The sequence below is a fragment of the Antechinus flavipes genome, chromosome 2 (assembly GCF_016432865.1).
Source record: "Antechinus flavipes isolate AdamAnt ecotype Samford, QLD, Australia chromosome 2, AdamAnt_v2, whole genome shotgun sequence".
NCBI classification, from domain to species: Eukaryota; Metazoa; Chordata; class Mammalia; order Dasyuromorphia; family Dasyuridae; genus Antechinus; species Antechinus flavipes.
This window is the reverse complement of record NC_067399.1, coordinates 366,241,796-366,256,117: the sequence shown is the minus strand read 5'-3', so window position 1 is coordinate 366,256,117 and position 14,322 is coordinate 366,241,796. Positions and strand designations below refer to the sequence as shown.

The window sequence follows — 14,322 nt, the reverse complement described above, 5'->3', positions numbered from 1 at the left end:
CTTCTCTCACGCTCCAAAAATGAGTGAGCTGAATTCATTTACTGTGAACAAATCCCACACAAGCAAGTGGTATTCCTTTCCTGCTTTCTTTGTGAGTTTGGTCAATCATTCATTCACCTACTCACCTTCTGTCCCCAGATTTTGAGCTTGCTGAGGGCAGGTTTGCTTCTGTCCTGTCCCTCTTTCTCTTATTAGCTCACTGAAGTCATGGCCTAGGGATGCTCTGGTTATAGCTTTCTCAAACTGTGAACTCAAGGGTATAGTGTTGCCTGTGCTTTTTGACTTCTTCATCCACCAACCAGTGGAGTTCAGCATTGAGTTCAGCCTATCTTCGTGTATTCAGTGAGTACTTACTGAATTGAAACTGTGTTATGGTGTAGCAGATAGTTGTTTTTCCTCCTGCTGTTTCCTTCTTCCCTTCATCCTTGCAGTCTTGAAGGTCCTCTGACCTGCCTCCCCAACCAGAGTGTTGACGTTGCCCTGAAGCAAGTGTTCTCTAGTTTCCAATTACTCAAATTACTTTTTTATATTCTGAACTGTCTAGAGAATAGAACACGTCTCTGTTTCCCCATATGTCCACACCTGGTGCTCAGAAGTAATGGGCAGTGGGGTCCTAAGCAGGTCATGTTTCAAATGCACTCTTGGCTCTGGTCCTAGCATGTGTGAGAACATCTCTCAGCCTGGGATGGGAGGGGGGATTGGTGGAAGCTAGGCCAGGGAGTGAGTCACTATTTGGGACTGATGTTAGAATCCTTTGTGAGTTTCTTTGTCTCTAGGGTCTGGGCACTGGGTCGACAGTTTGCTAAGAGATCATAGAATCACTGAAAAAAAAACTTCTTTGTTCCCGTGTCTAGCAGAGCAGCTTCCCTTCTTCCTTACCCACATAGCCTCACAGAAAATCAGAATAGCTAATATTGATACAGTGCATTAAGGTTAGGGAAAAAACTTATAACAGATATCTCATTTTATCCTCCCAACAACCTCACTTGGGAAGTAGGTTCTGTTACTGTTCCTATTTTAAAGATGAGAAAACTGAGGCTCATTGAAGTTAAGTGGCTTACTGAGAGTCAAACAGCTATGAAATATCTATGGCTAGATTTGAATTCAGGTTTTCCTGACGCCAGATCCATACTCTTATCATCCTTAGGTATGGAATCATAGGAACTAATAGCTAGAAGGGAAGTCATCTAATCTGTTTCCTAATTCATTCTCTTCAAAACAGCCTTGACAAATGACAAATCCCCTTCCCATTTAGCTTTGTTAGGAAGTTTTGGCCCCCAGTACACTTCAGTTTCTAAGTCTTCATTAATTCTTCCCAACAATCCCCTCCCGGGGCACGGTTGCCTGCTCCCTCGTCATCGAGGTCACTTTCCTTTGGGTAGAATTATCTGTCAATATTCTTCCTAAAGTGTGATTCCCTTAAACTAAGCATAATTAATAACAGAGATGTTCTTCTGAGCAGGGCAGAAGATAGCAGGCTATTGCTTCCCACCTTCTGAAGAAGATTCACATGTGTGATGCTTGTCTTGAATCTGTGCAGATTCCGACTTTCTACTATTGTTTACCACACGTGTCCTCCAGAAGGGACAGTGTGCACCATGGAATACCATTTACTTCTCTGTCCTTGACTACTGTCTTCCCTTAGTAGGCAGATTTGAAAACCTCTCCCTGGATTTTTTGTCTCCTGCTAATTGTATGACATAGGCAGATGCTGGTTTTTTTTTTTTTTTTTTTTTTTTTTTTTTTTTTTTTTTTTTTTTTGCTTAAGTGCAGGAAGTCCCTCTTCCTCATTTCTGGTTTTCCACATTCCTTCTTTACTTGTGCCTCTAAGAACTCCCTTCAAGGTTCAAGCCATCTCTTTCAAGAGACTTTCCCTGACTGTCTTTGTTTGTAACTGTCTGGCATTATTATTTTGCTTTTGCATTTATATCTATCCCACATTTACTTATCTGTGAATGTGTAGTGTGCTCCCAGCTGAATTTAAGGTCTTTAAGGGCAGGGATCATTTCATTTTTGTCTTCATATGTTCCACATAACGCCTTGCACATAATAGATGTTGAACAATGCTAAATGATTAAAGGTGGTCACATCATTAGGAATACTGATTTATACTAAAGCATCAGCAGCATGTAACTCAAATCAGAGGAAGGAACTAAGGTTCCATAGGGTCATGGTTCCACCTGCTGAAAGGGTCTTTGGTTCAATGTGTAACAGAGGGTAGACATAGTTTCCCTTCCTTCCCTAATATGCAGTGAATAAAACTGGTGTTCGTGGTCTTAGACAGCCCTTTGGGAAAGGAAGGATGACTCCCCCTTCTGATACATCTTTGGGAAATGGGAGAATGTCAAAGTCTTGGACAGAAAGAAAGCATAAACTGGCAGTGAGCAGCCAACCTTTCCACTCCAAGAAGAGAAGAGTGGCAGCAATTGTTTTGTGTTAAATACCTATTTCTTCCTCCCTGATAGATTCGGATTCCCTCTCCCCTTACTTCTTATAGGAGAATGGTGCTTCTGGTATTTTGTCTTTTGTCCCTGGAAAGAAAAAGTATTTCCTGATCTTTTTAGCATGACTGCTACCATGTAACCATGTGCTTGATGATGAAGGACCGGAGACTGAATAGAGTTGGGTCTGCCTTCATTGGACTGGCAAGAAATGACGATTTGACATCTTAGATCTTAGATACTCAATCAGGGGCTACCAGATGGGCTGTCTAGTCTAATACCCTCATTTTACAGATGAGTAAATGAATCCCAAGAAGTTCAATGACTTGCCCAAGTTTCCATAAGAAATAATTATCTAAGATGATAATTGAATCCCCCTTCTGTAGTTTCAGAGCCAACACTCCTTCCAAAGTCTCTCATGTTTTATGATGAATAAAAAGACTTTAGAGAAACATGGAAGAACTTGTACAAATTGACATTAAGTGAAGTAAGAGCAGAATTAGAAAAAAACAATAAGATTACTGGAATAATGTAATTGCAAAGAACAAGGAAACAAAACTGAAAGATGTATAATTATAATGACCGAAAACGTTGGTTCTTTCTTTTCAAGGGTGCAAATATGATCATACTTAGCTTTTGTGTTGGTTGACTTTACAAGGGATGATAGCAGTGGAGAGGGGGAAGAAGATATTTGGTAAAAGGTGATATATGACAAAAATAAGAATAAAATAAAAATAAAATCGTATTTTAAAATTCAGTGCCACTAATTTAAGCTGATTCAAGTAGTTCCCCACTCTGATCTCTTGAATATATTACTATGCCATGAAAAGGAACTCAAAATACAGAATGCTGGTTTTATTGGTGACAAAGTAGAAAAGGCTTCCTATATTTACAGAAAGTTTGGTTGAGGCCAGGGCAGAAATGTTAACAAAAGCAGAAATTACAATATGGACAGGGAGCAGCGCAAGGAGAAGGAAACAGCTCTTCCATGGGGCAAACTTGATACCTTTCTTCTCCTGAGGGTAAAGGTATTTTACTGTGAAAGTGTCACCTACAAAGTTTGAGCCGTGTTACAAAGAATGTGATGTGTGTGTGTGTGTGTGTGTACATGGTTAGGACAGCCCACCCTGTCAAATGTCTGGGTATGGCTGAGCTGCTCTCAGACAAGTTCGACTTTGGCATTGGGGTAGACAGCTACAACGTCATAGCCCTCTGGAGGCTTCACCCGTGCCTTGGCATGGGTCTCACAATACAGACGTTCCTCAATAAAGAAGTACCCTCTCTGCTTGAGGTTGAGGCCACAGTCGCTGCACATGAAGCACTCAGGGTGGTAAAGTTTGTCCCGTGCCTTCACAATTGTACCCCTGGGGAAAGAGGGAAAAGCAAGAGGAGAAATCATGAAAGATGGTTTATAGAAAGATGATCATCCAGCACTAGCTTTCACCTGTTGGCCCCTATTTTTTAATCTTTATTAAACATACATTAAGATTTCAACTATGAAAATGAAAAGAATGATAACCGAAGCCAAAAATGCTGTAAGATTATAATAATCAAACTTGTTGCTTCTGAAAAGAGATGGGAAAATGTACCAACTTCCTTTCTTTATAGAGATAAGAGAATTATGAGTCTGGAACACTGCATAAATTATCAGATTTGACTGACATGATGGCTAGCTTTGCTAAATCCTTTTTAAAAAAATTATTTGTTGGCAATTCCAATAGAACTTATGATGAAAAGTGTTATCTGCATCCAGAGAGAGAACTGTGGAGACTGAATGTGGAGCAAAGCATAGTATTTTCACCTTTTTTTGGTGGTGTTGCTTGTTTGTTTTTCTCTTATGTTTTTTCCCTTTTGATTTGATTTTTCTGTGCAGTATGTTTAGAAGAATTGCACACGTTTAACCTATATCAGACTGCTTATTATCTTGGAGAGAGAGAAAAGGGAGAGAGAAGAAGAAATATGTGGAACACAAAATTTTGCAAAAGTGAACATTGAAAACCATCTTTGCATGCATTTGGAAAAATAAAATATTATTAAAATTAAAAAATAAAAGATTCTTTGTTATAAGAGTGGTTTGTTGGATAGGGACGAGAGAAAGGATGAAGGTGACATGAAAATATCATATGTCCTACCCCTAAATTTCCAGCAAAGGAAGAACTCAGCATAACAAATGGGGCTAATGTAGCTCACATTTGGGTCCCCAGAATCTGCCTCAATGGTTTTGGCACCAGCATTGTAAAGCCTGCTCCTCTGCCTAATGGTCACAAGCTAGCTATGGTCTGAGTCCTTTCATGAAAGTTCCTGGAATTAAAGAATCATATATGTCTTTCATAGGAAACAAAAATCTTTCTCATCATTGTGAGGGAACCTGGCATGCATTACCTCCTCCAACCCTGGAACTGACACAGAGGAAGAGGGAGGAAGAAGGCGATATGTCTATACTCACACGATGCCATTCCCACATCTGGTACACTCAGGAAGCAACTGCAGGCTGCCCATGGGACCACCCAGCTTGGAGACAGGAGACTTAAGGTTTCTGGGGCCACCTGCTCGATCTAGTTTCTCACCTGCCAAGTGAAGAAGGGATATATGTTGAACATGGACCAGGCTTGAACTCTGTCCTGACCCAAGTTTAGGCTAGGTGGACAGTGGGACCGAAGCCCAGAAGAGAGAGAGAAACAACACATTACATGCAGTCACTTGTACCACAGATGAGAACTCAGGAAAGATATCTTTCTGTCACTTGGGGACCAGTGTGTGCCATAGGCTCAGATAGATTGGGGCAGACATACCATGAGCCTGGATTCTGAAAAGGCACAAGCTTCTTTTTGAAAACCAAATTCCAACTTCTTTATGGTGAGCTTGTGCCTCAGAGAAACAGGGCTTTGGGATTCTTGGCTTAGCTCCTGATCCCAGAGATATAACCATGCCTGTATTCAGGTTTTATTTACTTCACTCATTATGTAAATGAGGGCAGAGCTATACCCCTGGAATCTCATTTTGCCCTAATTCTTCTCAATCCTCCGATCTTTCCAGCTCTCCATCCCATGTCTGTGAGATAACCGATAGATTCCCCAATGGTAGGAAGTCAATAATCCAGCCCAAATGTTTCAGGAACTACTGGTGTCTGACCTGAGTTCACATTGGACACACTAATTAGACTCTAACAAAGTGATGTCATTTTGGTCTTCTTTGAGAATGAAGAATAGTAACCAACTAGCCAAACAATGCTATAATGACAGGGCTGATGATTCACCCAGTCTGAAATCACTTTGTAGTTCTTTTGTGTGTATTCCCATCTCACTTCCTTGTGAACTCATGTGCCCCCTACAAGTCGGTAACCTCCTTGAGAGCCATATTGGCTATCTCACTCTCATCTTTTTTTATCTCCAGCACCTACTTAGTGTCTAGTACACAGGAAGTGCTTAATAAATGCTTGTTATTCTTATGTTTTAAAAAAAATTACAGAAAATAATACCCCCTCTCCATCTAAGTCATAAATCTGTATTCTGGTGGGAGGTCAGCACACACATATAACAGACACTGTATGTGGACATACATTCACAAACATGTGTGCACAGACACTCCTCAGAGTTGCCTTGAACATATTGCCATACACAAAAAGGTTTTATTCTCACTTGTGGGCAAAAATATATTTATAAGATTATAGTTTTGGAGTGGGAATGGACCTTGGAAATCATCTAGTCTAATAGCCTAATTTTATAGATGAGGAAACTGAAGTCCTAAGAAGTCAGGGAACTTCCCAGTCACTCATATCATAAGCATTAGAGGAAGATTTGAATCCTCTGAACCAGAATTGTTTTTCCCATTGTTTCTTTCTCCTGTTCCTTTCTAATAGCTATTATCTGATAATTATTTGTGATTATGTCTACCCATTCTAAGCTGAGACCCAGAAATGGGATAATTCTAAACTATACCCTAGAGTAGAGGGGCCTCTAAGGAAGTAGTTATGTGCATCTTTATCCCTATCCCTTACTTCTGTAGGTAAAGATAGATTCTCAGGTTCATCTTTTTATGGGTTAAGAAAACTAAAAAACAAAACTAAACTAAACAAAAAATTAACCAGTTCAAAATCCTATTACCACAAACTAAAAGTGTTGGGAGGCAATGATACTAAACTGACTATTTTGGCTGATTTCGGCCAATTACTCAAGCTGAGCATGTGGGAAGACAAAGACTACCTGGATGACCTTTGGCTATTTCCAGAGAATCTAGAAGTATGATTCACCCTCAGATGCTCTGCTTCCTGCCAACTCAACACTGGAGTTAGCTGTGGGACCCTATCATCTTTGGCACAGACCACAGGGTCTCAAAGACCATACCTGGTAACAGATTCTGCTGAACACAGGAAAAAAGGAAAGAAAGTTTTCAGATATGACATATAAGAGTGAGATAGCTTTTATTCTCAGTAAAAGTCAGAAGTGGATTCTAGAGGTTTCATTCCTTTCCTCTTTCTGGCAAAAGTACAGAGCCACAAAAGCAATAATCTCAAAATCCTGGCATAAATAAGATAAATATTCAGTTCTTGGGATTGTGTTGGCAGAATTTACTAGGGCAAACACCAGGTTAGGGTAAGGAAGGGTCATCCCATAATTAGCATAGGCTCTTTAAATCACAAGAGTTAAGGAATTAGCTCTCAGCTCAGCTGCTTAGCATGTCCTGTACAGAAAGATTTCTGATTTTCCCTATGGGATATACAGTTTCTGATTCAAGAGTGGATTTAGAGATAAGGCTGGATAAATAGATCTGAAAATCATCTGTATTAAGAAAATTTGAATCCATGGGAGCTGATGAGATCACTAAGTGAGAGAACATATAGAAAAAACAGAATCCAGAACAGAGCCATGGGAGGCACTCATTGTTATTCAGAGAAAAAAAGACTGAAAAGGAGAAGTAAATCAGGCAGAAAGAGCATCAAGAGAAAGCAGACTCTTAGAACTCAGAGAGAAGAGTGCATCCAGGAGAAGATAGTTAATAATGTTAAGTGCTTTATAGAGAAACTAAGGATGAGGATTGAAAAGAAGACAGCAGATTTGTCAATTATGAGATTTCTGAGAAGTAATTAGGTGGTAACAGTGGATAGAGCATCAGCACTGGAGTCAGGAGATCTCAGTTCAAATCCAGCTAGCTGTGTGACCATAGGCAATTCACTAACTTCTGATTGTTGAGAGATAGACAAACATAGAAATTACTGTTAATTGTGGGGGAAAACAGTTTCAGTTGAATAATGAAGTCAGAATCCAGATTTTTGTGTATTTAAAGATAACAAGAGGAGAGGAAGTGGAAGCAAATTTTTTTTAAAGGATGAGTGAAACTTGGGCAGGTTTCTAGTCAGCAAAAAAGATTCAGAAAATAAAGATGAGAGAAACAGAGATACCACAGAGAGAGATAGAGAAATAAAGTCAGAGACAGACAGAAAGAGACAGAGATAAGAAGAGAGAAGAAAGGAGGAGGAGGAGAGACAGAGAGAGAAAGAGAGAGACAGACAGAGAGAGACAGAGACATAAATAGAAAGAAGGCAGAGACAAAGAAAGACACACACAGAGAGATTGAGACAGAGAAAGTGAGAGAGATCAACAGGCAGAGCGAAAATGGGGTAAATATACAAAGAGAGAACAGAGACAGACATGAGACACACACACACACAGATTGAGACAGAGAAAGTGAGAGAGATAGACAGGCAGAACGAAAACAGAGTAAATATACAAAGAGAGAACAGAGACAGACATGAGATACACAGAGACAGACTGACATACAGAAAGACAGAGAGAAGACAGAAGACAGAGACAGAGGCAGGGAGAAAGTGAGAGAGACAGAGTTAGAGAGGAGAGAAACAGAGAGAAACTGAAAGAGACTGAGACAGAGACAGAAAGAAGACACAGAGAAGATATAGAGAAAGACATAAAGACAGAGAGAGATAGAAAGAGACCAAGATAGAAAAATACACACAGAGAGAAATAAAGACAGAAAGAAAACAGTCACAGAGAAATAGAGGCAGAGAATAGGGATTAACATATCTTTTGATGAAAATCCCAGAGGGGTCTCATCTCAGCCCCAGAGATATTGACCACCCCCAGACAGAAGAAGTCAGAGGTTTGGTTCTCTCTGACAAACCAATCACTCCAGTCAAGTCCTGGTGTCTGCACTGTCTAGTCCTAAAGTCTGCACTGATGGACAACTGTTAATTAATCCAAGATATTAGTCTTATCTCCTACTCCATCCCCCAGTGTGAGCTCTCAGAGGTCAAGGCCAAAGGCTGTGCCTCAGTCGTAAAAGAAGAATGTCTGGATCAGAAACCCCTTGAGAAATTCAAAACGATACCCCAAACACCCATAATCTCTCTCTTAAAATGCTTAGCACCCTTAAGTTTTTCCTAAACTCTTATCAATGGTCACAGAACCATTTTTAGGTAATGATACTGTGCTATCAATTTCGTATACAATTCTTCTTTTTAAAAAATGACTTTGATTATTAAATACTTGTGTTTGCTGGTGATTGTTAAGTTCATAATTGAGGAAAAAACTGAAGCTTCAAAAAAAAGAAAGAGAGAGAGAGAAAGAATGATAGTGTGTCGTTTCAGACAGGTTACTTAAATCTCTCTGGGCCTCAGAGTTAGGAAATGAGCTCAGAGGAAAACTCAAGATTCCTGGCTCTCAGTCCAATGTTGATCACATCGGATTGTGGCACTTCGAACTCAGAGATGAGTGATCCACAAGTATTAACTGTGTACAGGGAAGCTTATTTTTTGAAAGCTGTATTTTGAGCCCCCCCCGCCCTCCAGTCCCCAACTTACTGCTAACTTACTGCTAATGGGTGATCAGGGTTACTTAGAATTCATTGAATCCATCCTTCTAATGAGGACATTGAACTCAGAGAGGTTAAGTAACATAGCCAGTCAGCAAGGAGCAGAGCTGGGCTTTGAATACTTTATCCTAGGCAAGCATAAGGCTGAATGGAGGGAAAGGAAGGAAGGGGGAGACACAGAGCAAGAATGGAGGTCCAAGTGGAGAATCTTGAGTACATGAAGACTTCTTACCATTCTCTCCAGCTTCTAGCATTCCCTGTAGGTATCTGAAGGAACCAGACTGCTTGGGTTCTGAGGCAGGTTCCCCATATTCCTGGAGCATTTTGTACACATCAGATTCCACGTCAATGCCATTCCTGCTCCTTGGAAGAGATCTTGTAGAGTCAGCACTGCTGGGTGTGGAAGAGAGAGAAAGCACAGGTCCCATGTGGGAACCTTCCAGATGCTGCTTGCAACAGAGCAGTCAAGCAAGATGGCTCAGACGAGAGAGACCCACCTCCTTTTGTGCTTATATCAGAGCTCAGCCTGGTTTGGGTCTGTTAGTGGAGTGGGGAGGAGGTGGTGGTGTGAGAAGCAGAATGACCCCTTCTGATTTCTCTTTAGAGAGACTCTGCTTCCCCTCTAAGTCCTAGTAATGCTTCCTTGTATCTCTAGAAGAAAGGAAAACCTTCCCTATGCTTTCTTGACTAGAAGAATGCAAGTTGTTTAGAGATCAGGAGAAAGAAAATAATAGAAAAGATATATAAGAAAGATCATAGATTCAGAACTAGAAAGGAATGAAGGGGTTTTAGAATCCTACCCCTTTATTTTAAAGACAAAGATACTATGGTCCGGAGTGGTTTAATGACTTCCCCAAACCTAATCTGATTAAAAGTGTCAAAACCTTGAGATCTGAGCTCAGGTTCTCTGCCTCCAAAGTCAACATTCTTTCCACTGCATCTTGATACTGAAATGGGAGTGTTCCACTTATGTAGGATTTAAGAGAGGCCTCCCAAAGTGCACTTCTGGCCCTTTTCTCCCTCATGAGGGACTCGGTAGAGCTCAGGGCTCTTCCTAAGACAATACAGTCAACAACTGTGGTCTCTCCCATCCTGTTCAAATCCTACATGAAATCATGGCCAAGAGCTCCCCATAGTTTAAGGCGTGGAGAGCCAGGATCTTTATGAGTTCCACAAAATCCCTTGGGCAACCTGGGGGAGAAGCCAAGGTAAAGCAGAATGATTTAGTGCAGTGTTTTCAAGCTTACACAATGACTGAGGCAGTATGGTACCGTAGAAAGTATGCTTGTTTGAGAGTCAAATGATGTGTGTGTGATCTCCCATTGTAACTTTAGGCAAAGCACTCCTTTTAGACTACATGGCCTCTAAGCCCCTTTCTAACTTGTGATCCTATAATCACTACTTTGTGACCTTGATCAAATTAATTCACCCCTAGCCTTCAGTTTCTTCAACTGTAAAATGAGGAGGGGTGGACTAATGTAATAGTGTCAATCTCTTACAGTAATGGAACAGCCACATATTGATTTAGAAAACCACAAATTTAGATTTTCTATGTTTTATATTTATTTATTTTGTTAAACAGTTTTCAGTTGCATTTTATTTTAGTAAAGTCAGGGAAGTTTTGAAGACCTTAAATCTGATACCTCTGGACTAGAGAATCTCAAAGGCCTCTTTTAATCCTCAATCTATGATTCTATAACTGCAAGTTGTAACTGCAGTTACTACAGTTTACTGTAAAAGCTATAATTGCAAAATTATCTAAATTTTTTACAGATTCAACAGAGATTCAACATTATGACCTGATGCTGCAGAGAAGGAGACTTTATTGAATCATAGAGCTGGAACAGACCTCAAAGTCTCTAAATGATCTCAGAGGTAACTCATCTATTTAATTTTACAGATGAGGAAACTGAGGTCAAGGATACTGGGAAGAAGTGAGGAATTTTTAAAATATTAGAATTATAGCTTTTTAAGGTTTTTGATAATGAAAGTTTGGAACAAAAAAAAAGTTAATGAGAATTAGTACTGATGAATGGTGAGGAAACACTGTCTTAATCTGGAATACAAGGGGTGAGTGCCTAGCACAGTTTAGGGTCACAACCTCATGTACCTGGTAAAAATACAGACTCCAAACACCACACATGACCCTGGTACCTTTAAAGCCCCTAGAAACTCTGGCAGTGCAATCTGTCCCATGTACCTGTGGCAGAAAAAAGTAAATGACTGGAACTATGCTTCTAGTATCACCACCAAAGTTGGACCAATTGCTTGGGATTAGCCTTGATGTCCCTTGTCCAAAGAGAGATCTGCTTCCCCCATGCCCAGAGGAACTTGGAAGGAGATTACTTTTGTAGCTAACCTTCAGTCAGGAATTGAAGAGAGATCCAAAAAGCCCCACCTATCCTGTTTTTCTATGGCTAAATTAGTGTTTAGATTAAATTGACATTTCTTTCTCCCTCCCTTCTTCACAAAAGTGGGAGGATGATGAATATAGAATATTGCAAATACTGTCCTACTTGTTTTATATGTTGAATTTTTTTTTTTTACTGAATCATTTCCCCCCACCCTTTTTATTTATGTTATAGGAGTGGCTCTTTGGGTAGAGAAATAGGGAGGGAATTATTTGGAAATTAAAATGATGTAAAAATAAAAGATATCAGTATAATTTTTTTAATAAATAAAAGAATGTGTCTCATACCAGCCCAAGCCTTAAAGGCAGCCCTCTATCCTAGATCTCATAGGACAGCTGGAATCCTGGAGCAGAAAAAAATGAACACTGAGAACAGTTAAAAATCAAGTCTAGATATGTCTCCAGAGGGGCCAAAGAACATGGAATTCTGGAAAACATTTGTCTTTGATGGCTAAGTCTGCTAGATGATTTATTGAACATTTAGCACCTGTTTCTTTCTGTCTGAAAATAAAAATGAAGCAAGTTTTTGCCTTTCTGCTCCACTGGAGGTTTCAAGCTCCCTGGGCTTGTCCTAGAATGTATATTTTATTGGTATGTATGGATATTTATAGGCAGCATGTTGTAGTAGATGGCATGTAGAGCCAGGAAGTTCTGAATTCAAATCCCATGTCTAATACAGATACTCACTGATGGACTCTCAAGGAACCAGTAAAGATGTGTCCATTCCTAGCTATGCCCCACTAATTTATTGTTGTTGTTTAACTGGATGCTTAGCATCGATTTCTTCTAGTCCAAATATGCTTCTCAATTCCTGCCTGACTGGGATTGGGGGAAGCAATTTCTGCACAGTATCTGAGAAACAGACTTCTCAGAGGAGAAAGTTTCTGGAGCTGCCCATTCTCAGGAAGATGACCTTTCTTCTGCTTGACCAAAAGGATTTATTTTAGACTAAAGCTCTATAACTTAAAAGGTAGAGTCAATAAAAGTCAGGGTAGGTAAAATTGGTAATGGAAACCCCAGGAAGACACAAAAATAGGGCTAGAACTGTAGAGTTTTGAAAGAGAAATGAGAGCAGTGAAAAACTGCAGGCCCAGTTTGGGTTTGGTGATAGGGTAGGAAAGAGCTGGAGCTAGGGCTATATTTCCTGAGAAAGGTAAGCTTACCTTGGAGAGCATTAGGGACCCAAAAGATAGAAGTATTCATGGTGGACTCCAAGGCATTATGGCATGATGGGAGAGGCACTTTTAGGGAAGTGTTAAAAGTACAGTGAAGGTCAGCTGTTCCACTTACCTGTGGGGTGGAGACACATGGAGGTTGCTCATCTGTGCCTGCAAACTGGCTTCATTGTTGTGGGAATAGAGGCGGGATGGGGTCCCATACTGAAGGCCCAGGTTAGTCTTGCTGTCAGCCAGGCTCCCTCCTGAAGCTGAAGACCTTCTACTATGAGTGAATCCATTATCCTAGAAGAAAGGAAATGTTTTGACACTGAGGCAGCTCAGGAGAGGGAGGGTAAACTGAGACAATAGTAAAGGACACATTTATTCCAATCCTTCTCCCCCACCCCACCTCCCCATGTAAAATAGACTGCTACCTTTGGCAGCATTACTTTGCTGCTGTTTTCTAAATCCCTTTCCTTTTCAATTCAATCTGATTCATTTTGACAAATGATTATTAAGCATTTGCTATATGAAAAATGCAAAAATGTAAAACAGTCCCTGAACTCAAAGAACTTACATTCTGCTGGGGATAACAATGATATCAGAATATGTTTCTGGGGCTAAAGGTGCTTCATGAAAGAATTCAATGACTCTAATTAGGCTAATGTAGAGGCAATGTTAGGTATTTTCATGACTTAAACCATTTATTCCTCATTCGTACACTTGTTCACTTAACACTGATGAGTAAAATTACTGTAAGTAGGCCCTTTAAAAAGTCTAAGATGTGATAACATTTGTCCCCAAATTGTGTACAAAGGTATGTTATATTTTTCTTGCTACATGGGCATAAGTGTTTTACAAATTGCTTTAGGCAGGGGAAAACATTAATCAGAGTCCACTTTTAAATTTAATCTGTTTTTTACAATCAACAAAACAATAAATCAAGCCCTGCTAATTTCAGAGGTGTAAAAGCTCACACTGAAAATTTAACAATTGGCTATAATTGTTAGGGCTAGCTCCTACACACCGGGCATATATTGGTAATATAATAAGATGCAAGCACTTACTCTGTGCTTGGAATAATAAATACAAAATTAAAAGAAGCTCTGCCTCCAGAGGGCTCACATTTTAATAGAGGGACACAATGTACATAGGGGAGTGGAAGCCAAGGAAGGATGTCTTAGTGTATGAGCCACAGGGATTGTGAATAGAGCCACTGGAAAACAAAATGCCCTTTTCAGCTGCAGTGATAGTTCTGATTTAATTATCATTTCTAGAACACTTCTAGGCAAAAACAAGATTTTATGTACTTTAATCTATGTTCATGTTTGTGTGCATGCATTCATGCGTGTGTGTGTGTGTCCTGCTAGAAAGAATGAGATGCATGACTTGGGAATCATTATTCCTATTTTAAAGAGGAAATTGAAGCTAAGGAAGGGAAAGGGTCTTATCGGTCTACTAGCTATGTGACTCATCCAAAGGACTAGAG

The 14,322-nt window shown here is 40.0% G+C and overlaps 1 protein-coding gene across 2 annotated transcripts in view; it reads right to left on the bottom strand.

The window, feature by feature from the left end:
* Positions 1-3,281: 3,281 nt before the first annotated feature.
* The window catches only part of PDLIM4 (PDZ and LIM domain 4), a 97,213-nt gene continuing 86,172 nt past the window's right edge, over positions 3,282-14,322 (bottom strand). The window contains exons 4-7 of one of the 2 annotated variants that reach the window (XM_051978226.1): positions 12,967-13,136; positions 9,499-9,659; positions 4,888-5,008; positions 3,282-3,805 (exon numbers count right to left, since the gene is read on the bottom strand). In XM_051978226.1, the coding sequence (XP_051834186.1) occupies positions 3,601-3,805; positions 4,888-5,008; positions 9,499-9,659; positions 12,967-13,136 (657 nt within the window). In that variant the 3' untranslated portion in view covers positions 3,282-3,600. The remainder of the gene's footprint in view (positions 3,806-4,887; positions 5,009-9,498; positions 9,660-12,966; positions 13,137-14,322) is intronic. The other variant, XM_051978227.1, reaches the window with a different exon arrangement.